At 47.9% G+C, this 23260-nt stretch overlaps 1 protein-coding gene and 1 long non-coding RNA gene across 4 annotated transcripts in view; both read left to right on the forward strand.

The window, feature by feature from the left end:
- The first annotated feature begins 6094 nt into the window (after positions 1-6094).
- Positions 6095-23260, forward strand: part of lama5 (laminin, alpha 5) — a 71599-nt gene continuing 54433 nt past the window's right edge. The window contains exons 1-2 of one of the 2 annotated variants that reach the window (XM_085147393.1): positions 6095-6584; positions 10853-11005. In XM_085147393.1, coding sequence (XP_085003519.1) covers positions 6318-6584; positions 10853-11005 — 420 coding nt within the window. In that variant the 5' untranslated portion in view covers positions 6095-6317. The remainder of the gene's footprint in view (positions 6585-10852; positions 11006-23260) is intronic. The other variant, XM_085147395.1, reaches the window with a different exon arrangement.
- The window catches only part of LOC146493964 (uncharacterized), a 14675-nt gene continuing 2426 nt past the window's right edge, over positions 11012-23260 (forward strand). The window contains exons 1-2 of one of the 2 annotated variants that reach the window (XR_014871734.1): positions 11012-19327; positions 19418-23260. The exon at positions 19418-23260 is cut by the window's right edge and continues 2426 nt beyond it. This is a non-coding gene — a long non-coding RNA (uncharacterized LOC146493964). The remainder of the gene's footprint in view (positions 19328-19417) is intronic. The other variant, XR_014871735.1, reaches the window with a different exon arrangement.

Below are 23260 nucleotides of genomic sequence, written 5' to 3' on the forward strand. Positions count from 1 at the left end.
TTGAATATAAAATGGCACAGATAATGTATAAAGCACAAAATAACTTGCTTTGCCCCAGTACTCAGAAGCTGTTCAAAGTCAGAGAGAGTCAATATGACTTAAGGGGAACAGATTTCTTTAAAAAAAACAAGATAAGGACAAATATAAGCAGAGATGTGTTTCTGTTAGAGGAGTTAACCTGTGGAATAGTTATGACAGTGATTTAAAAAGGTGTAGTTCATTTTCCTTGTTTAAAAATATGTTTAAAAATAGAGTATTAGAAAAATATATATATCAAGAATGAAAAGAGCAAAAAAACAAAACAAAAACAAAAACAGAAAACCTCTTGATTCTTTTGCTTTGATGTAGTTACTTACTAAGGTGGTGGTGTTTTTTCTTGTTTGTTTTGTTTGTTTGTTTGTTTTGTTTTTGCTTTGTTTGCCTCCTCTCACCCCAACCGGTCGCAGCAGATGCCGCCCCTCCCTGAGCCGGGTTCTGCCGGAGGTTTTCTTCCTGTTAAAAGGAGTTTTTCCTTCCACTGTCGCCAAAGTGCTTGCTCATAGGGGGTCATATGATTGTTGGGCTTTTCTCTGTATCTATGAAGCGCCTTGAGGCGACATTTGTTGTGATTTGGCGCTATATAAATGAAATTGAATTGAATTGAATTTTATTATTTGCTTCGAGCCCTGTGTACAGGAGCTGCATGCTAAAAAGATCTTTTGTTAAAAGGGTTGGCGTAATAAGCAAATGCTTCAGCCAATACCTTTTGATTAGCCTTGTCTCATGCTTTCTTGCTTTGTGGTAAATCTTTGTTCTGTCTTCACTGAGATATTTGAATGCTAATCAATAAACATATCAATCAATCAAACCAATCAGAAGCTTCTTCAGCTCAGAATGGAAACGTCTGGAGTTTATTAATGAACAATAAACTTAGTGTACATGTGCTCCTACATTTGATGAAAGCGATAAAAATAGAAGCTCTGTCTGTCTTTATTCTGACATTTAACTAATTCAAAGGTTATTTCAATATTTATTTATCCAAAACAAAACAAGTTTAAATTGATGTTTAACAGTAAAATAATGTTTTTGTGTTTTCTCCCTAAAGTGTAAATATCTGGTTTAAACTGTGAATATACTGCTGTGTGTTGAAGTTCCTCTTGTTTTGCATAGAAATATACTGAACAACATACAAAGCATAATAAATAAAATAACATCTACCTGAGTTGTTTCTTTGAAAGAAGCTCCTCATGTCCATTCTTGTATATCAGTGCATGACTGATTTATTGAGCCGTGGAGGGAAACAACTGAAAATATGAAATAAACACACATGTGAGCTGAGACTCTAAAGAAACAGCTTTGTTGTTGTTCAGCTTTTCATTTCACCGTTTGTTGATTCACTTGAAGAGCGAGTAACGTAATATGGGTCAAGTGATCAGTCTGACATCTTTTGTGATTCACCGTCATGTTTACATTATTTGTACGAATGATTTGCTTTGGTACCTGCTCAAACTTCAGCTCTCCTCTGTCTGCAGCTCCCCCCCCCCTCGCTCACAGGCGTCAGTGATGAGCTCAGTCGCCCAGTGCCTGAGCTTGGATCATACCAAAAATAGGGGGAATTTACGACTGTGCGCTCTGTGCTTCGAGTATTGTGTGTAGTTTTGTTTATACAGTTTGTCAGTTGGGCCTCTAGCTATGAAACAAGTTACACTCCAAAAGCCCCCGGGCTTCTGAAAAGATGACCCGGGCTTAAGCCCAGCAAGCCCGCCCCCCGCTCCACTGATGGTTGCCTCAAGACAAGATTGAGGGATCTGAGATCAAGACCGGTTTGGAGACATCAACTCTATTTTACGTCATCACGTGTTCACAGGTGTGTTCAGGTGTTCAGCTCTGGAGGTGCACCTCCTCTTCACCCACACCTGAACTGTGCTCATCATCTGTTTGTGGGGCCGAAGAGCAAAAGAAGATGATGGGGATATTTAAAGATTCAGTTCTTCATCAGAGTCTGGATCCTCGAGCCTCTCTGCAGAGGTCAAAGGTCAAGATTAAATGTGAAAAGCTGGGACTGAACTTCTCCCATCAAACCAGAGTTTCATGTCTGTCTCAGTAGAAACTTACTGAGGACGATCACACACAGTGAAACACAAAGAAGAGTGGAGAGAAGCTCCGTTACAGCGCCCTTTAATGTTTGGGTGACCGTCTGCCCCAACCTGGCTGTAAGGACGACGTGAGCCAATGAAATGAGAGGTTAGAGGGGCGTGGTGCGGTTTCAGGGTCTGTAATGAGGCCGGTTTACGGCTCTGTTCCCACACTTTATTGTCCCTCAGGTGAGCCTCTGAGCAGGTAGCTAGCATCCCCTCCTCCTCTGGAGCTGCCAGGTATGTCTCCCCGAGGCCTTCAGGGTCACTCGCACTGCTCTGTGAATCTGAACGTTGTGAGGGTTCTCCATGAAAATCAGATGTTTTATCCAAACAGCAGAAATGATTTCCCAGATAAAAAACAACCATGAAGCTGAGCGGCTGGAGATTGTTTGGTCAGCTGACCCAGTAACAGCTGATTCACTTTCATGGACAGATTTGCTTGTTACTGGAACACTGATGATAATAATAAGCTGATGCTAAGGCAGGCGTGGGCCATCTCAGGCCTCGAGGGCCGGTGTCCCTGCAGGTTTTAGATGTGACCTCGAACCAACACAGCTTATTTAAACGGCTAAATTAGCTCCTCAACATGTCCTGAAGTTCTCCAGAGGCCTGGTAACGAACGAATCATGTGATTCAGGTGTGTTGACCCAGATCTAAAACCTGCAGGACGCCGGCCCTCGAGGCCTGAGATGGCCCACCCTGTGCTAAGGCCTCGTTATTCTGCTGCGCTCGTCTGACTCTTAGCTGATTAAAGGTTTTTTTAAAAAAAGCTGAAGCTGGGTCGTGTCTGAGTGTTTTTGGCGCCGAGCGAGTTGCAGCTCGCCAAACAACGTTCTGAACGTGAAGCAGGTACCCGAGACCCCTCTGGACGGCGCTCGCCGTGTCTCTGTCAGGGTTTTATTGCAGCTGCGACGGCTTCTCCCGCTCTCTCTTCCTACTTCCTCCTCGTGGCACTCCCTCTCCTCCTCACCTCCTGCTCTTCCTCCCTTTTTCTGTCTTTCCATCATCTCTGTCTCTGTTCGGCTCATCTCTTTGTCTCTTTAGACTTCAAAGCAAAGGAGGAGCAGACGAGGAGGGCAGGGGTGGGCGGAGCCTGCTGTGTAGACTCACTGAAACATTTTGGTCACACAGATTTAATCCTGTTACAAAGAGCCTCCGACTGTCTGACCTGCTGTACAGGTGAACCCACCGTCACCCCCTCCCCTGTGGGAGGCGTGTCCTCAGCACTCAGGAGGAGGAGCCACCAGGAGTGTGTTTGAAGGCTTTTCTTGTAGGAAACAAAGAGGCGGACATGTCCATACCTGCTCGCACACACGGCGCTGAGAGCAGGCCGCTCTGGCCCAAATGAACACAAATAAACACGTCTGGGCTTTGTTTGCGTCGCAAATACGACACGGCGGCGTTCGCTTCCCGTCTCTGTCCTCTCAAACCCCGCTGTGGCAAATCTAGATGAGCACAGTGGTGACAGTAAACACATCACATGACATTTCTGTGACACCGGTGTTGTGCCATAAACTGGTTTCCAATGTTTCTGTGTGTTTTTATGGGTAATATCTTTGCGTATGTTGGTAAATAGACTTCGGTGAACAGGGTGACCCAGCTGCCGACAGGTCAAATCTTCCTCCGGCTGTTTCTCTTCTCAGTTTTCAGCGTTTTGTCGACCCGTCCCAACTTTTACAGACGTGTTGCCGCCATCAAAGTCAAACTTTATTGAAATGGTTCATTTTCTCCTTCAAATGTTTTCTGTGGTGTGAATAAATTTGGGTTGATGCGAGTCGGAAATGATTTCATTCTGTTTTTATTTCACGCAGCGTTTTGGACTCTGCAGCGTTCCCCTGGGTATTCCTGTGAATCTCCCTCATTATTCGGAGGACACCTCGTGGATGTCGGGCGCGTCTCTCGGGCTGACCTCTGGATCAGAGCCTGAATGAAGCTCAGTTCGCTGCTCACTTCAAACTTTGTTCCTCGCTGCACACAGACCTCTTCATCTGTGTGTGTTTGGGGAGGCGGGGCTGAGTGGGTTCAATTGATGGAGCAGTTAGCAGTTTCCATGACAACATGTGACCTATCCCTCGCTCCTCCTTTGGTCTCTGTGGTAACCATGAAGTAGATTAGTTATAGAGTTCAGGGAGAAAGGCGGGATTAGTGAGGTGAAACGCCAAGGCCTCTTTCTTCTTCTTCTCTTCCTGTGTTTGGCTCGCTGTGAGTTTTTCACACTTTATTTCTCGTCTCTTGTTCGCGTTCCTTTCATTAAGAGTCCATTTCCTGCAGCAAACACCACGCCCGCCTCCTGATTTTAAACTCACCAGCAGGAAGTAACTCTTCATGGACTGATTTTTCTTCTCCTCACTTCCTGTCTAGTAACGAGCTCACGTGTCCAGACTGCTCTAAACACTCAGTTTATCACAGTTTTTCGCTCCTGGCTCTGGATGATGTCGTGGACCGCAGCCCCCCCCCCCCCCCCCCCCCACCTGTTGTTTGTGAGTGTGCGTGTGTTGTCATAGTACTAATTTGTATATTCTGCAGATTACAGAATAGCATGATGTGGCGGGGCTACCTGTTGTGTTCCTGTGTGAGACCGAACAGCAGTGATGCTCAGTGTTTTCTTCCTGTGTTGCCTAAACTTCTCATGCCACAGTTTTGTTCTACATGTTCAAGGACAATACACGGCTACTCTACTCTACTCTACTCTACTCTAGAACCTCTGCAACTTGAACCAAAGCTACCTGTTCAGTATGAACTGTGCCCGACTCACCTGAGCACCTTTTATCTGTGTGTTTGAGAGTGTGGGACAAACTCTTTAATCTTCTAAAGTGGCTCCTGGAGCCACGTAATTACACGGCAGCGCTCCATGAGAAACACACTCAGCTCTGCAGGTGTTTCCCGTCAACCCTGCGGTTCCTCTGACGTCCAGCAGAGGCAGCAGTGAGTCGTGTTAAAACTTTACAGCCTGATACACAAACTGTTGGCTCTCTGCGGATCATTTCCTCCACAATCACACCTGTACGGGGAGGGTGTTTGTGTAACACGCCTGGTTTAAGGTTTGTAATTTTAGGGCGTGGCCTCTGTGACTGACGGGTGGATGGTGACACAGAGGGCTGTAGCTGCTAGGCTAAGCTGGACCTGTGGTCCGTTTATGTGCTGTTGGAGCCTTTGGAGCATTTTTAATGACATCACGTGACCAATAATATGGCTGCTGTGAGGTCACTGCACTAACAGAGCGCTCATGTAGGTTTGATTAGCGGGTCTCTGTGGATGCCAAACACAGACGCTGCCGCAGCTCCCAGGAGGCGGAGAGCACGGAGGGCGGGTTATAACCACAGAAGAAGAATGACACAGCCACGACAGAAGCCCGAGGCTTCAGAGGTCCACAAGCACAGCGACCTGCAGCTTTGACCTTTAACTAGGCTCCAGTGACCGGCCGCTCGCTCCGTTTTCAATCAAATGGAGTTTGATCGGCGCTCATAAACAGATGACAGCAACAGTTTTATTACCTGGGCAGGTAATTCCCTGGATCACGTGATGCAGCACACTGAGGAAAGACGCTTTCTTCAAGTTCAAATTAAACTACTTAAAGTACTACACAGGTTAAAGCACTCCTCCTCCTGCAGCTGCTGCTCCACCTCTGAGCTCCACCTCTGAGGCCTGCGCAGGTGTCTTTCTCCATCAGCTGTTTCGTGTGTTCTGGGTTGTTGCACCTTTCAGTCACGTGTCTGTTTTTACACAACGATCAGTATTTTAATCAAACATGTTTCATGTACACTCAGATCTGGACTCATTCGTGCTGCTAAAACCAGACCTCAGACATCAAACAGGTTCACGGTTTATCTAACAACAGCTCATAAACTCGAGTCTTCAGCCACTAAAATCAGCTTCAGTTGGCCGCAGGCCTACGAGGAAGCTCTGCGCCCTCCTCCTCCTACTCTGGGGCCGGGCCAGAGATGGGGTAGGGGAGGGTGAGGCGAGAGAGAGGGAGGGAGGGGGAGGACTGAGTGTTCCTGCTGGAGCGACTCTCGGAGAGGACAGAAAGCTGTGCGCTCCGCTCCAGGACTCAGCGCCTCCTCTTCCTCTCTGCGGCATTTTCACTTCACGCGCTCCGGTCCCGCAGAAGCTTTGACCCCCCCTCACAGCCTCGGTAACTTTCTAAGACTTCGCCACCCCGTCTCACAGCTTGCTCCTGGAGTTTGTCGGGCAGGTGGGATGATGGTGAGCGGTCCTGCGCGGCTCTCGGAGCTGCTGTGGCCGCTTTTGGTGACCTGCTGCTGGCGCCTCGCCTCGGCCCAGGAGCTGCCCACCAACGGGGTGAACGGATACAGCCTCCACCCGCCCTACTTTAACCTGGCGGAGGGCACGAAGATCACCGCCACGGCGACCTGCGGGGAGGACGAAACCGGCAGGAGCGTCCAGGACCTGTACTGCAAGCTGGTCGGGGGCCCGGTGTCCGGAGACCCGAGCCAGACCATCCAGGTGAGTCGCTGTGAGGTGTAGATCTGAAGCAGGTGCTCGTGGCGTCACTCCGAGTAGTTGCAGCACGCAGTGTGTGCGTGTGTGTCATTATAAGGTATATGACCGAGTTTATAAGCATCAGTGAGTGTAAGAGGGGAGATCCGTCCCGTGTAAGCGTGAGCAGCAGTCCAGACTTCACCCGAGCTCATGTTTACTCTTTGTCTGTGTCAGCGGAGCTTTGCATGACTCACAGTTTAAAATAATCCTTCTTTATCTAAAACGGAGTCTGCTGGCAGCCCCTCACCCATCCTCTCAAGTTAGCTGCTTTAGCCCCTCCCCTTTACGGCCCCTCCACACTGAAGCAAAAACCTTCTTTTAGCTGGTTTATCTTGTGATACAAAAATAATTCAGTAATAAACTGAGGACCTTTCACACATCAATCTCAGACCAGCGGGTTCTGTAAGTTTAGCCGTGCGAAAATAATCAAATCCTGCAGTTTGTTCATGAGTTACAGCGATTAGAACAGCTGCAGGTATTACAGGTATTGCACTGCAGTGGTTTGTATCATATCTATCTAATAGACTCCAGTTTGTGCATGTAAATGGAGAGTCCTCTTCACACACTGAGGTTAATTATGGAGTTCCACAGGGTTCAGTGCTAGGACCAATTCTGTTTACATTATACATGCTTCCCCTAGGCAGCATCATTAGAAGACATAGCATACATTTACACTGCTATGCAGATGACACCCAGCTCTATCTGTCCATGAAGCCAGATAACACACACCAATGAGTTAAACTGCAGGAATGTCTTAAAGACATAAAGACCTGGATGGCCACTAACTTTCTGCTTCTTAATGCAGATCAAACTGAGGTTATTGTACTCGGCCCTCCTCAGAAGGGGTTGTCTGATGGTTGGGGTCTGCCTCCATCATTGTAGGGTCTTTACCTTACAGTAGAAAGCACCTTAAGGAACTGAGGTGATTCATCCAGGACTTCGTATTTCCAGTTGTTTTGTTTTCAGATGTGTGACGTGTGAAGTTCTCATGGAAACACAAAAGCAGAATTCTGAACCTGGATTTTCATGTTTCTAAAGAATAAACTTCCATAAAACCTGAAGTAGCTGAGCTGACGTCTGTCTGTAACCTGGTTCTTCTTCCTCGCTGAAGAGCAGAGGAGGTCGGCGGCGTGCACAAAGCTGCTGCCAGCTCGTTATTTCACGCTCGGCTTCGTTGGCTCTGTTTCGCCCTTCCTCTGATTTAAGGAAGCAGAGAGTTGTGTGTGTGCGTGTGTCTGTGTGCGTGTGTCTGTGCGTGTGTGTGTGTGTGTGCGTGTGTGTGTGCGTGTGTCTGTGTGTGTGCGTGTGTGTCTGTGTGTGTGTGTGTGCGTGTATGTGTGTGTCTGTGTGAGTGCGTGTGTGTGTGTGTGTGTGTGCGTGTATGTGTGTGTGTGTGTGTGTGTGTGAGAGTGTGTGTGCGTGTGTGTGTGTGTGTGCGTGTGCGTGTGTCTGTGCGTGTGTGTGCGTGTGTCTGTGTGTGTGTGTGTGTGAGTGTGTGTGAGAGAGTGTGTGTCTGTGTGTGTGTGTGTGTGTGTGTGTGTGTGTGTGAGAGAGAGTGTGTGTCTGTGTGTGCGTGTATGTGTGTGTCTGTGTGAGTGAGTGTGTGTGTCTGTGTGAGTGCGTGTGTGTGTGTGTGTGTGTGCGTGTATGTGTGTGTCTGTGTTGTGTGTGTGTGTGTGTGTGTGTGTGTCTGTGTGAGTGAGTGTGTGTGTGTGTGTGTGAGAGAGTTTTTCATCAGTGCAAAGGCTCCTGAACAGCACCAGCAGGTTAACCATTACAGCAGCTCTGCGGGTGATAACCTGCACACTCGCTGCCCTCTCTCCCACCTGTCCCTGCATTCCTCACACTGACTGACCCGTGTCGTCCAATCAGAGCAGGCTCGCCCGCCATCTTACCGCGAGATCATCGAGTTTGGGGGGGAAAAATAAAAATGAGCTCACGTTGAGTTTGCAGAAGTCAGGAGTGATGGCTGTTAGGCTCAGACTGAAGTTCACAGAGATCAGAGGTGGAGATAAAGGTGGAGAAAGCATGAAAGCAGCAGAGCAGAGAAACCTGCAGCCTGAGGCGACTTCACATTCCTCCGAGGGGGGGCGGGGGGCACAGAAGACCTCATTTTACAGTTTACTGCCTGAATTCAGCTGCTGTTTGTCCTCCTCCACACTGAGCGCACGCCCCAGTATTTCTGCAGCTCGTCCTGATCCTCCTGCTGCAGGAACAGTGTTCCCCAAAAATGTGGTCGAGGGCTGCTGGCCTGAGAGGGCGGGGCCTCTAAGCCAGGTCGCTCCACTGTCTCACACACACACACACACACACAATGTGTCCTGACAGCACGATGTGGGAGTGTTTTTATTCATTAAAAGTGCAGGAGGTGTACGAGGCGGCGAGCACGCTCTAGTGAGCAGAGACGGAGACACAGCGAGGGTCAGAGACGTGTGAGGGGAGAAGTTCAGTGTTCAGGAAGAAAAGATGCTTAAACCTTATTTTGGGCCAAAGGGTCGGCAGGAGAGGGACTCCATGCAGGTTTTCAAAAACAGATCACATCATTGTACTCAGCTGAAGTTTCATGATTATCCACAGCTCTCTGTTCGCATCAGCAGCTGCTGGTTTTCTGGCTTCTAATGACAAATAAAGCCACGAGGCAGAGGCCGGCGAGCAGATCTGAGACCTGCAGCAGAGCGTGCTGTTGACCGAAAGCTAACGGCGCTCTGGTGTCACAGCTCAGCTCTAACAGCTCATCAAACAGTGGGGGATGGTTTGAGCCACAGAGACGTGACCTCTGACCTCAGGGACCTGCTGTGATAACGGCCCCTGACCTGGGTTTTTGTTCAGGTCGGCACTTGTTGAGTTTATGCTAATGCTTACTTTGGGCCAAACGGCCGAGCGGACCACCAGGACAGAAACGGGGACTCGAAGTGGGTGTCACGTGTGCAGCGGGCGTGTGCACTGTGGAGCTACCTGCAGCCGGCCCCCACCTAAACCCACCACCGTGATGTATTAACCTTACATTATGCATGCCTGGTCGTTGCTCCGGCTAACGGTGTGCTGGAAAGGCCCAAAATAAGCCAGCAGGCAAAGCGTTTAGAACACAAGTTAATGCGCAAAACCTCACAGAAACAGGAAATATGAATGAAAAGGAAAAACAGAATCACGGTTAGGGCTGCCACGATTAGTCGACTATCAAAATCGACGACTGATTTAATAGTCGACGTCGTTTGAAGCTTTGCAAGATCCCAAAAGACGCAGGAATAAGTAGTAGGATTTAAGAGTGTAATAACGGACTGAAACAGAAGATGGCAGCACTGCATGTACAAGGATGCCAGCTGCCGTTTAACCCCGAAGAAGAAGAAGCTGTGTCCCAGAATTCATAGCGCAGCCCAGCTCAGTTTCCAACAATGGCGGCAGCTAGTTAGTTTTAATATTACTCTTATTATTCTTTCTGGGTCACAAAATAAACGTTTAACATATTTTCAGGCGAGAATGTAGCTGTGTAAACCTCAAATATCTGCTCAGTTTATCAAGACACCACATATTTTCAAAAGCGCTCCGACGTTTTCGGAGACGTCTGTTACCCACTAGCTCGATAGCTAGCCGGGGGCTAGGCTAACTAGAGCCGTGAGAACACCGGACTCCCGGCTAATCGTTTTCAAACCCACCGCTGTCTTTCACTACTCAGGTTAAACATGATATATAAGTCACTTAGATAACTTAAAAATGTTATTGTTTGGCTTTTATTTTAGTATTTTATTTGTTCCTGAGTAAATCTGTTTGGCTGAGATTATAGTTTTTACACAGCTGAATAAACGTCAAGCAGACAGCTGATTATCAGAAGTGTGAGATGCTGGAGAATTTACTCCGGTGTCCTGTTATAGTTTAGATAGCAAGGAGTTTATTAAACTTCACCAAAACAATCTGCAAATTTCATTAAAATTTAATAAACTATCATCTTGTCTTTATTTTTAGTTAGCACCTTAAACACTTAAAGCTGTAAGCTAATGATAGTTATATAAGAGCAGATGCTGCTGGTGCAATAAGCTGTAATGGATGATGATCTGATTAGTCGACTATCAAAATAATCGTTTGTGGCAGCCCTATGTCACGGTGCTGTTGTGGAGCAGCCGTGACCCCGCCATGAGGAACGCTGCTGTCCTGTCATCAGCCTTTGAGACGCTTCATGGGCAGATGTTCCCCGAACAGCTGGTGTAACAGGATGATTGATTTCTGTTTCTTCTCAGGGGCAGTACTGCGACATCTGCAGCCAGGGCCACAGCGACCGCGCCCATCCCATCACCAACGCCATCGACGGGACGGAGCGATGGTGGCAGAGCCCGCCGCTGTCCCGCAGCACTGAGTTCAACAGGGTGAACGTCACGCTGGACCTCGGACAGGTAGGTCTGCTCCCTGTGTCGGCTGCTCTTCTTCTTCTGTGGTGCCGAATGTTTCCAGAGCTCTGTCCTTCTGTCCTCAGGAGAGCTGGAACGTTTCAGTTCCCGTGGGAATTTTGAGTAGCGTGTGGGGTTAGGATGGATCAGATTGTGAGATTATTCCAAAGTGGTTTTTAAAAGTCTGTCTGAGCTTGTTGGAGCGATGCAGGAATGAAATATTTGATCTGTACCGTTTCAACATCTCCGACGATCATTTGAAATGATCTGAACGAACGACAGAAAGAGCAGGACAGAGGGAGGCGGCGGCGCCCGATATCGATGTGGAGGGTTTGTAGAAGTCACCTTCTACCTGCAAACATTAATCATCCTCACACAGGAAGGTTTTGTGACTTCGCTGCCATCTTGGCTCAGTGTGAACTAAACCCCGAGGATGGCGCTCTAAAATGAGCTGAGGAGCGTCATCGTGCTAACGTTTTATAGACAATGACATTTGAACATAAGACAACAAAAGGAGGGCCGACCAAACAAAAAGAAAGGCGGGGACTGACATACACAAGGTCACAGCTCAGATTCATGTTGTTACCACACGGCTCCGCAGTAATTTCCATTTCTGCCATTGTTCAGACTGAGGACCGTCAAGTCGCTGCTGCCTCGCTGCTGTAATTCAAACAAAGTGAATTGTGGGTAGTTGTGTTCAGTGTTATTAGCAAAGCTGAAGTCCACATCAAAGATGATTAAAGGTGTGATAAATCCACAGTCCTGTAGAGCTGTAAACAAACTTCATTTCAGCTTCTGTTCAGTTTAAATATTTTACCGACTGATGAAAAAGGTCATAAAAACATAAAAACTGTGATTCTGATGCTTCAGTGCTGCGCAGCCTGTTTGTGCTGATTTTCCTTCGTTGTTTTTATGTCTCAGCGTGTGTTTGCATGTGACACGTCTGTTAATGACAAACGCACGAACAAACCACTGAAACCTGCAGCTCTCATGTTTAGTCGGGAGGTGATTCTGGCCGCGGATCGGCGGTGTTTGCTGGGAGAGCGAGCGGAGGGGGAGGGACTTCAGGTTCTACTTTTGTCCTGAAAGAACGTAGGTGGGCGCTGTGTGTGTGTGTGTGTGTGTGTGTGTGTGTGTGTGTGTCTGTCTGTGTGTGTGTGTGTGCCCATCTAACCCCCCACCTGAATAAAGAAGAGAGGAATGTGAGGCAGCCTGTCTGAACCCGCAGAGCTGCCTCTCCTCTGTGTGTGTGTGTGTCTGTGTGTGTGTGTGTGTGTGTGTGTGTGTGTGTGTGTGTGTGTCTGTGTGTGTGTGTGTCTGTGTGTTCAGTGAAATGGTGAAATCCTGATCTCGAGCTCCATGCAGGCAGAAATGTATACGGTCACATCTTCCTCCTTCACTCTCTCACACAGCCCAGACTCCTGTTATCTCTGCTTCCCTATCTTTTGTATTCTGCTCTTCCTCCTCGTTGACACCCTCCTCTTCCTCCTTATCTCTCCCTCTAAAAGAGAAACCAGACTCTGGCGGTCCTGCCAGGGCTGCCAGACATCGATTGCAGACCGTCGACATGTTGTAGCTGTCACGGTGATGCTGCTATAGAAACATGAGCAGGTAGAAAGAGCCCGTGGATTTTGAAGTTGTTACCATAGGTGCACGTACTGAAAATCCTGGGTGGATTTGAATGTCAGTGAGCTTGACCTCATGACCTTAGCTCATGTTTAAGTCGAGTTTCCTCAAAATGGAAGTTCCTGATTATTTTCACACTAATATAGTGATGGTGTGCAGATAACTGAGAGACCTTTGTAGCACGAGTCACAACATAATTGTAACTGTAGTGTAATTACTGGTATATCACTGTTATGAAAACACAACACGTCCACATGTGGAGAGCCAACAGCCGGTGCTGTAAAGGAGGAAACAGAGAAGGATGATCATACTCAGGTTTAAGGCCTTCCTTTCATATCTGCATGAATCCACCTCTGTGCATGTCTCAGGCTGAGGAGGAGGAGGAGATGAAGAGCACTGACAGCTACTCGATGAACTGTAGGAAGAATGTGATTCACTGCATGAGCTCATCCTTCACCATCAGTCACAGCTGTCTGTGTTTTGTACACAGTGTGATGTTACAGTGTACACTGTGGACAGGTGTGTGTGTGTGCGAGTGTGTGTGTGTGTGTGTGTGTGTGTGTGTGTGTGTGCGAGTGTGAGAGTGTGTGTGTCTTCATTCCTCAAATGTGTGACAGTGGAATGTTTATTACAGGTAAAAACAGGAAGATGGAAAAAACCTAATAATAGACCCATGAATACAGTTTGAAATAAAACTCCCAGAGAGGGAGGAGGAGGAGGAGGAGGAAGAGGAGGAGGTGAAAATGGAGGTCAACAGGATGAAGGAGGTGAAGGCATAGAAAGAGGAGGAGATGACAGAGGAAGGAACTCGAGTGTTTCGATAAACTGTGATTAGAGTATAATACTGTGCGTGTGTGTGTGTCTGTGTGCTAGGGGTGGGGAAAAACTTGATACTGTGTAGCATGGTGATATTTTGTTTGCTAATAATGTATGGATACAGGGACAGCAGAAATGGATATTTTGTTACAAAAAGGTTTTTGTGCTCTGACTTCAGAGCATGTTGATCCTTTTTCTGAGCAAGAATCCTGACATTCCTTCACTGTCCAAATGTGTTTAATAAACATGACAGTTTACTTATTTTAATTTAAGACATGTTTTATTTTAATTAAGTTTAAAACTTTTTTATTTAATGTAAAATTATATTTTGTTTTAATTTACTTTCAAATTCTTCAGTTGCTGAAGGGGCTGCATAGTTTTCATAAACTGCATAGTTCAGAATAGCTATAATTGTACCAGATGGTTGTTCAGTTAAGTTGGACTAGACTGTAATACAAACCGTTCAGTTTGTCAACAATCAAACTGAAATGAGAGAAAGACTGAGTGTGAGACTTTGATATTAGAGAAAATGATGATTGATAAAGTTTACCTTTATGTACAGAATCTGAATATCACAAAATATGTTAAAAAATGGCAATAATATGTATTGTGGGATGTATGGAGATTCCCACCTCTACTGCGTGCATGTGTGTGTGTCTGCGTGCGTGTGTGTCTGCATGCGTGTGTGTGTGCGTGCGTGTGTGTGTGCGCGCGTGTGTGTCTGCGTGCGTGTGTGTGTGCGCGCGCCTTCTTCAGGTGAGCTCGGGGTCCTGCAGAGCTGCTTTTGCTTCAGGCGGCGTCTGCGCTCACAGGCCGTCCTCACAGAAAACTGCGTCTCCACAACATTCAAACATCTCCAACGTCTCATACATGACACACAGGACACGCTGTTTATGGCACTGTGAGGTCATGTGACAGGACGCCGCCTGAGCTGAAGTGATTGTTCTTTCGTGAGTTGAGGAACTTGATCATTGACAGCCTGCAATTGTCAAGTAGATCGAACATGAGGAAGGAGCGGACACACACACGCACACATGCACACACACACACATGCGCACGCACGCACACACACATGCGCACGCACGCACACACACATGCACACACACACACTCACATGCACACACACACGCACACATGCACACACACACACATGCGCACGCACGCACACACACATGCACACACACACACATGCACAGACACACACACACATGCGCACGCACGCACACACACATGCACAGACACACACACACATGCACAGACACACACACACATGCACAGACACACACATGCGCACGCACGCACACACACATGCACACACACACATGCGCACACTCACGCACACACACATACACGCACACACATGCACAGACACACACACACATGCACACACACACACACACATGCACGCACACACATGCACAGACACACACACACATGCACGCACACACATGCACAGACACACACACACATGCACAGACACACACACACACATGCACAGACACACACATGCCCACACACACATGCACAGACACACACATGCCCACACACTCACGCACACACATGCACACACATGCACACTCACACACACACACACACACACACACACACACACACATGCCCACACACTCACACACACACATGCACACACACTCACACACACACATGCACACACACACATGCACACACACACACACACACACACTCTCCATTGAGTGTAGCAGCAGCTCACTGCCAGCTGCAGCTTGTTCTTTTCTTCCTGCTATTGATGTGGTTTGGACGTCACGGTGCCAGCGGGCTCACCGAGTGTTTGGAAAACCCCCAAAACTTTGCACACACCAACGTGACGGTTATCATTAACGTGCACGCACACACACACACACACACACACACACACACACACACGCAGTGCTACCTGTAAACGTGGGGCCCAGCCTGCACATTTAAAACCTCTGATCTGGAGCACCGTCTGAAGTATGTTTACCTTTTATCTGAAGGCAGGCGTGCACGGATGGCCGCGCACAGACACCGTAAACTCTCTAACAATAAAGTGTCATGTGACCTAGCAGAGAGTCAGCCAGCAGCAGGAAGTCACTTTAACGACCAGCAGAGTGCAACAGAAATCTGCTCGACCTGAGCCCTCAGGTGAGCCCGAGCACCGAGGTCATCCGTAAATCTTATTTTTGTAAGTTTGAATAAACTGTTGGACTTTTATACTGGAACATTTGAACAGGAAGTTTGCAGCACTGCTGAAAACAGAGCTGCGGGTCAGCAGTAGTGAACACGCTCAGACAGCGTGCTGCGTGAGAGCTGCTGTGTACCTGTGCAGGTGTAATGTAGACATGAGATTCACCTTATTGAAGCTCATTTGGCCGCCAACATCAACACGGCCTGATAAACTCTGCACGCTGCCTCCATCACATCAGCTCCGTCAGTTTCCCTCTCTCATTCCTATTAAGGTCACAGTCCTCCCTCCTCCTCATTTTCCTGCTCACTACACAAAGTGAATGACAGAAAAATGTGCGCTGTGTGTCAGCGTCTGTGTACGCTTCAGGGGCGGTGCTTCACCCCGAGCGCGACGGACAAAAGAGGAAAACAGGAAGACGAAGCCTGATGAGCACGCGGTGACAGAAATAAGAGGACGTAGCGGCAGAGGCCGGAAGAATGATGCCGACTGTTGGAGCTCAAAGCGAACGCTACGAGGGAAGCAGGATCTGATCTAAGACACATAAAGAAGGCCTCTGTGCAGCGGCGTGACTCACTGTGGAAACGCCACCGCAGCCCAGCAGAGCGCCGACGACAGAAATCAAAGCGCTGCTCGCAGCTCAGACCTGCGAGGGAGAAGCATCAGTCTGTGCTGCTTTATACACTGAAGAAGAATTAAAGTGAGGCTCGGGCCGACCGCTTCCCAGCCTCTCACCCCGTTTCATCATTTCCCGCTCTGCGTGTAATCTGACGCAGGTCGAAGGTCATCGTCAGGCTTCAGCTTCCTTCTGCTTTGACCTCTGACCCCGAACGCACAGAAACCTGTCCGCTGTACCTGCTCCCTCAGCTTCCTCTGGTCTCCGCTCCCAGAACGTGAAGACAACGTGAAGATGGTTGCTCGTGGCGTACCTGCCGGCTCAGGTGTGAACGTGAGGACAGCGTCTAAACCACGATCTCTGGTTTTGTGGGGATTTCTCGGGCCGTGCTCTGACTAAAGTTTGACAAGTTTGTTTCAGTGACTCCTTTCAGGACAATGAAAATTTAAAAAGTAAAGAAGAGACGGGAAAAAAAAAATCCATGTTATCATTGATGTTGCATAGTTTGTCCATCAGAGGGCGCTCTGCAGCGTCGCTGTCAGCTGATTCCGGGGAGCGTAAGCGGGTAACCCACGACTGTCACTTGATGTTTAGGTTTCGTGTGTTGGATAATATGATCCATGCGCGTCTTCAGCGAACGAGCTTCAGCTTTGATTCCAGAAATCGGAAAAGTCCAATTTTGGGGGAATGAGCCCTCTGCGATCTGAGCGTCCATTCAGCTCCCTCTCTTTGTCTCGCAGTATTTGCTCACCCTCGTGACCTCCCTTTGATGCCGCAGCGGTGCCGGCCTTCCCGGCGACTCTACATTCACAGAACCCCTCAATGGGCCTTTTATGGCACCATTGTGTCAGCTGGAGTGTTTGAGCCATTCACAAAGAGCTGGAGAGCAAACATGAGGCAAACAGCTGGATGTGAGTGTCAGAGTCTTCAGACAGGCGGGGGAATGGGATTAACGGGACATTCATTAAAAAGGAGATTAGATGAGTTAATGGGGTTTGTTTGTGATAGATTAACTTCTCTTCCTGTGGTTTATTTACTCATCGGCTGGTTTCAGGGTGAAACAGCAGACCCCTCGAAGGGTTTTTAGCCACGCCCCTTCACAAACTTTGTCTTTCAGCACATTTCTAGTTCAGGCAGCGGGACAGAGACTTTAGTTTAGCTGCTGAATTAGAAGGCAGAAAATATCACAGCCATCATTTGTGTTATAGAAAAATATGAAATTATTTCTAATTTCAGGAGCTAAACTCTGTAGTTCCTCTGCCGTCCAGCAGAGGCAGTGGTGAGTCAGTCTCCATAGCCTGATGTACAGACTGTTCATGACACCTGTACAGGGGGAGGACGTTTCTATAACTCACCTGTTTGCATGATTAGGGGCGGGGTTTTGTTGTATTTGTACACAAATAGAATCAACAACAATAATAATAATAATAATAATAATAATGTAAAGTTTAAATGTCACCTCCCCTATAACATCAACAGGTTAGCAGCACGGACACAGTTACATACAATCATTTACAAATATAATAAATATACTGTTAGAAATTAAAAGTATTGAGTGCAGCGATGGACTGAAGCTGCTGGTAGTCCAATAAACAGGTCCTCTGTATTTAAGAATGTCAGAGTGCAGCAGCTGGTAAATCACTAATCACATATACACACTTATACATACAGAGATGTGTATTATATATTCACATTAACAGGATTCAGGGTTTTCTAAAAAGAGGAGCAGATGAAGAAAGTCTGTTTGAGAAATAGAAAAATTTATTTTGAATTAATGAAATTCTATGAAGATATGATTGACATGTAGCAGCCCACACACTAGTACTAGACATTATGTGTGGATAAATGAAAAATTAATGTAATATCAACATACAGGAACAATTTACTGCTCAGAATATCGACTTCATCGACTTTCTGCAGACAAATTCAGGATTTTGTTTCCAAGTTAGTTTGTCATCAACCAGAACTCCTGAAAGAGTTTAATGCCCTCGATAAACACATCTATAAAATAACTGTTTTTGTAGAAAGATAAAAAAGTTGGTTTTATGAATATAAAGTGACAGTTTGTTAGCATAACTCTTCTTTTGCTTCTCTTATAAGGTCATCAAAATTAGAGTGAGATAAGTGTCAGCTGCAAACATCAGAGGGAGTACATTTTTACAGACATAGTTTCAAAATCATGAATGTAAATTAAAAATAAGAGCGGGCCTAAAACCCCACACACGAGCTCCCTTTGAGTTCTGGTTATTAACAATGACCCGTTTTTCTCTTATTGTTATCTAATATTTCCAGTTCCAATTTTATTTAATTTTGTTAAAAGCATTTTAAACTGAACTGTGTCAAACGCCTTTGACAAATCTAGGAACAAACCAAGGGAATATTTTTATCATCCAACCCTGTAGAAAGGCCCGCTCTGAAGACACATTTCTATAAATCCAGAACAGTGATTATACGATATTAATATCAGACAGATGTTTTCAAATTCTTAGGACTTTGGAAAAAAACAGCTGAGAGGCCGACACTTAAAGAAACTAGATTTGAATAAAGGACTTTATGTACTTTTTAAACCTTGTTTTTAAACACAACACGTGTAAAGGGTTCAGCGATAACAGGAGCGACTTGTCTCGCCGTGGTCAGCGGCGTGGTCAACATTTTCAGTGTTATTTGAAAAACCTCTGTAGGAGCTGGAAGGTCAACCACACCTGAACAAGCACAACTGTGGTAAGTGTGGCCTCTGTGACTGACAGGTGGATGCTGACACAGGTGGATGCTGACACAGGTGGATGTGAAAAGTGGATGCTGACACAGGTGGATTCTCACAGGTGGATGCTGACACAGGTGGATGCTGAAAAGTGCATGCTGACACAGGTGGATTCTGACAGGTGGATTCTGACAGGTGGATTCTGACACACGGATGCTGAAAGGTGGATGCTGACACAGGTGGATTCTGACAGGTGGATGCTGACAGGTGGATGCTGACACAGGTGGATTCTGACACACGGATGCTGAAAGGTGGTTGCTGACACACGTGGATGCTGACAGGTGGATGCTGACACAGGTGGATGCTGACACACGTGGATGCTGACAGGTGGATGCTGACACAGGTGGATGCTGACACACGGATGCTGACACAGGTGGATCTTGACACACGGATGCTGAAAGGTGGATGCTGACACAGGTGGATGCTGACACAGGTGGCTGTAGCTGCTAGCTTCAGCTGAGCTCCACCTCTGGACTGCATTTTGGCTGCTGGAGCCTTCAGGAGCATTTAGTGACCAATCATACATCTGCTGTGAGGTGAGATGTGGGCGTGGCCTTCAAATCACGAGCATTGGGGTTTCCTGTGTCTCCGACAGAAGGTCGGTTTCAGAGTCCAGCTCTGCGCTGCAGGAGGAGGAAGAGCGAGTTCGGCTCGACAGAAGGTTTTTTGTGCGCCATCCTCGTCCTCCTGAAGGACGCCACAGACTGCGAGCTGTGTTCTTCCTGCTCGGCCGGCCCACGCTAAGAATAGTCTGATGCTAATGTCCCGCTGCTGGCGCACAATGAGCTCCTTCAGAGAGACAGAAGAACCAGATTTAACTCTGGTGTTTACTGTGAAACCCTCGGTCACTTATTCTCACTCGCTGCCTCTAAATCTGCTCAGGATATTTTGAACACGTCCCACTCGCTGCTGAATTTAACCAGCCGTTATTTTTCACCTCTGCGGCTCCTCCACACTGACCTCCTCTCCACCGCTTCCTGTTGTCCATCGTCCGTCAGTTACACTGACAGGTGCAGTAATGTGAAGGGGGCAAAGCCACGTGTAAATGGTAAATGGACTGATTCTTATATAGCGCTTTTCTACTCTCTCGGAGCACTCAAAGCGCTCTATACAACATGCCACATTCACCCAATCACACCCATTCTCACAAGCACTTTATCTATACTTAGTGCTATTAACTACATTCACACACATTCATACTCCGATGGATGCATCGGAGAGCAACTTGGGGTTAGTATCTTGCCCAAGGATACTTGACATGCAGACTGGAGGAGCCAAGGATCGAACCACCAACCTTCCGATCAGTAGGTGACCTGCTCTACCTCCTGAGCTACAGCCACCCCACAGCCACCCAAACTCTAAGCCACGTGTGTGACTTAGAGTTTGAACCGCCCTTCGAATGTTGATCCTGCAGGTCTGGAAGGACGGCGTTGGAGGAGCACTCAGCAGCCCATCAATCATCTTCATTTATCAGAGTTTTCCCTGAATGGAGGGATGAAGGAGGGCAAATACACGCTAAGAAACTTGGGCAGGGAGGCAACGGCAGCTCAGAGGAGAGAGAGGGGCTAATGTGACGGTAAATATCGTTGTTTGAGTTTCTTGTTTTTCAGCCGGGGCTGAAACGAAGGAGAGAGAGGGCGTGGACTTTAGAGGGCACGAGGTCACGCTTTGTGTATTTGTCGTGTTCAGCAAAGGGAGCATGTACAGGTCTTTGTTTACACACTGCACAATCTCAGGTTTTTATTTTATTTTGACCTCCTGCTCACAACCTGTGACGTATCCAGAGTATCGGCAGACACGCCTCCTTTATTAGTCCCAACGCTGAGGTCATGGAGAATAAAAAAGCCATGTGGAAAGTTTGTCTTCTTCTTAAAGGAAGAGTGTGTGTCTGTGTGTGTGTGTGTCCAGCTGAAGGCTAATGATAGCAACATGCTAATGCAGAATAGAATGGGTGGGAGTGATCACAGGTGTAAAACGCCGTCACACCTGGCCCTGAGGTGCAGGTTGGTGGGTAGGAGTCTGTCGGGTGTAGCTCATAGTTCGCGGTCGGGGCCGGGCTTGCAGGACAAAGCGTGAGGAAGAGGAGGAGGAAGGCTCAACAGCTCTTAGTTTTTGTTCACAGAGGCTGACGGTTACTGCAGGTGTTCTCACATCAAACACATCTGGACACATCTGTTCTCAGCCTGCTGTCTGAGCAGCCCGACGTAGACTTATACTGGTTTGTGCTGCCATTTAACTGGGACCATTTTCTCTATTGGTCAGGGTGTGGAAGCTGAAGAAGAGGGAGGAGGTGTTTTCTCAGAGTTCGGTCATAAAGAGGTGGTGGGAGTGGAGGTGGGGTGTGTTTGCGTGCCACCACACGGGCGGAGCTGCAGCTCACTGAGCCCTTACAGAGCAGCAGAGCGTCACCGCGGCGTCCACCTCAGTGATGGTTGAAGTAATGGTCGTAGTTTGAGTGACGCAGCTGGAGCTTGGCCCTGTTGAAAGCGTCAGGTTGGAGGACTTCCTGTGATCTCTGAGCGCCCTTCCTCTTCATAAATCTCCACAGCCGTTAAACGGGCGACCCCGTCACTGTCAGTGGGCGTGTTCCACGCCGGGCCATCAAAGCACAGATACAGGAAGATGTGCTGAGGTGTCCACGGAGGCCTGACAGAAACAAGCTGGCAGCTGCAGCGGCTGCATACGTCAGCGCCAACAGCTGGAGGGCCTCAGCACTCCCAGACACCATTAACGGCCAGTCCGTCACACTGGGAATGTTCGGCACGCCGAGGAGGCTTCTGTCAGTGTGATGGACGTCGCACGGTCAGAAACAGGAAGCTGCTCTCTGTCACTGCTTCAGCAGGGATTTACAAACGTTGTGTTTCTGTTCCAGGCAGAAAAAACGCCGACAGCGTTCATTCGAACCCAAACTAACGGCTAAACCTTAAACTGCTGAACCACAGCCATCAACGTGAAGCTGAGTTTGTCATTGGCCAGAGCCGACTGACCCTCGATCACCAGCTGCAAACAAAAACACGAGGTCAACGAATCACCATCCGCTCGGCTGCGGCGCTTAAACCAGCATCAGCCTCCAAACATGAAGCGTGATTCGTTACTGATTACTCATCAGTGTGTCACAAACGGAGGAGGAAGAGGAGGGACTGAGATCAGCTGTGATGACCTGTCAGCACCGTGACTGGCAGCCGACATCGTCTCTCACTCTGGATGTTGACCTTTGACCTCTACGTTCATGTTGTGGTCTGGAACTCATTTCCGTGAACCTCTCGGTCTCTGTTATCGCTCGTCCTCCTCCTCTTCTTCCTCCTCCTGTAATTAAAGAATGTGACCCAGCCGTCTGTTCTGATAACGGCTGGATGGAGCGCATGAAAGACGAGCGCATCAGGAAGGTGGAGAAAGTCGAGGTCACAGGATGGGAAGCCTCCCTTCCTTCTGCTCCGTCCTCCCTTCGTGCTCAGCTGACTTCTCCTCTGAGGGAGGGAGGGTCTTATCTCCCAGGCAGATATTTGAAATCTGTCACAAGCTGGAAAAATGTTTCCTTTTTCCAGAAAACACGGCCCGGAGAATGCGTGCAGCGCTGTTATGAATCCTCACGTCTTCTGCAGACAAATCCAGAAAAAGTGCAACTGTGAGATTGTTAGCATAGACTGTAAATAAAGATGTACATAACCACAGTGACAGTGTGGAGGATTTGGGCGCCGAGTGCTGAAGATAAGTTTTCCCGTTATGGTTGTAGATGCATTTTTTCTTGGGGGAAATCAGTGTTTCCACCACGGCGTCGTTCCTGGAAGGCAGCGCGTCTCCAGGTGCCCTCGTCTCTCGCCCCGACACGTTTTTATGTCGGAGCTTTCAGCGCCGTGCCTACCAGCTGAGGACAGAGCCGTGAACTTTACGTGACTGACATGTTTGAGCGTGCACACGCCGGCTGTGGCCTTGACTGCGGTGGAGCTTCAGGACTCGTTTCTACGCCCAGGATTTAGGCCTGGAACGGCTTGTAGAAGAATCAGAACCAGCGTTTGTTTTCACGGATGCGCACTGATCCTCGCTCTGCTCACGGAGGAATTGCGCTCTTTTCATGACCTCGCAGGTCGGCTAGCTCGGGGCTAGCTTTGGCTTTTCCAGCTGTGATGTGGGAGTGCTCCAGCAGAGCCCGAAGCCGTGTAATGTTGTGTTTGTGTGTTTGTGTGTCAGGGCTGCGTGATGGCACTTTATCAAAAACGTTTTTTGTTCTCATTTCACATCAGAAGCACAAATTAGAGGTTT

The sequence above is a fragment of the Neolamprologus multifasciatus genome, chromosome 20, assembly GCF_963576455.1.
Source record: "Neolamprologus multifasciatus chromosome 20, fNeoMul1.2, whole genome shotgun sequence".
In the NCBI taxonomy this organism is placed as follows: domain Eukaryota; kingdom Metazoa; phylum Chordata; class Actinopteri; order Cichliformes; family Cichlidae; genus Neolamprologus; species Neolamprologus multifasciatus.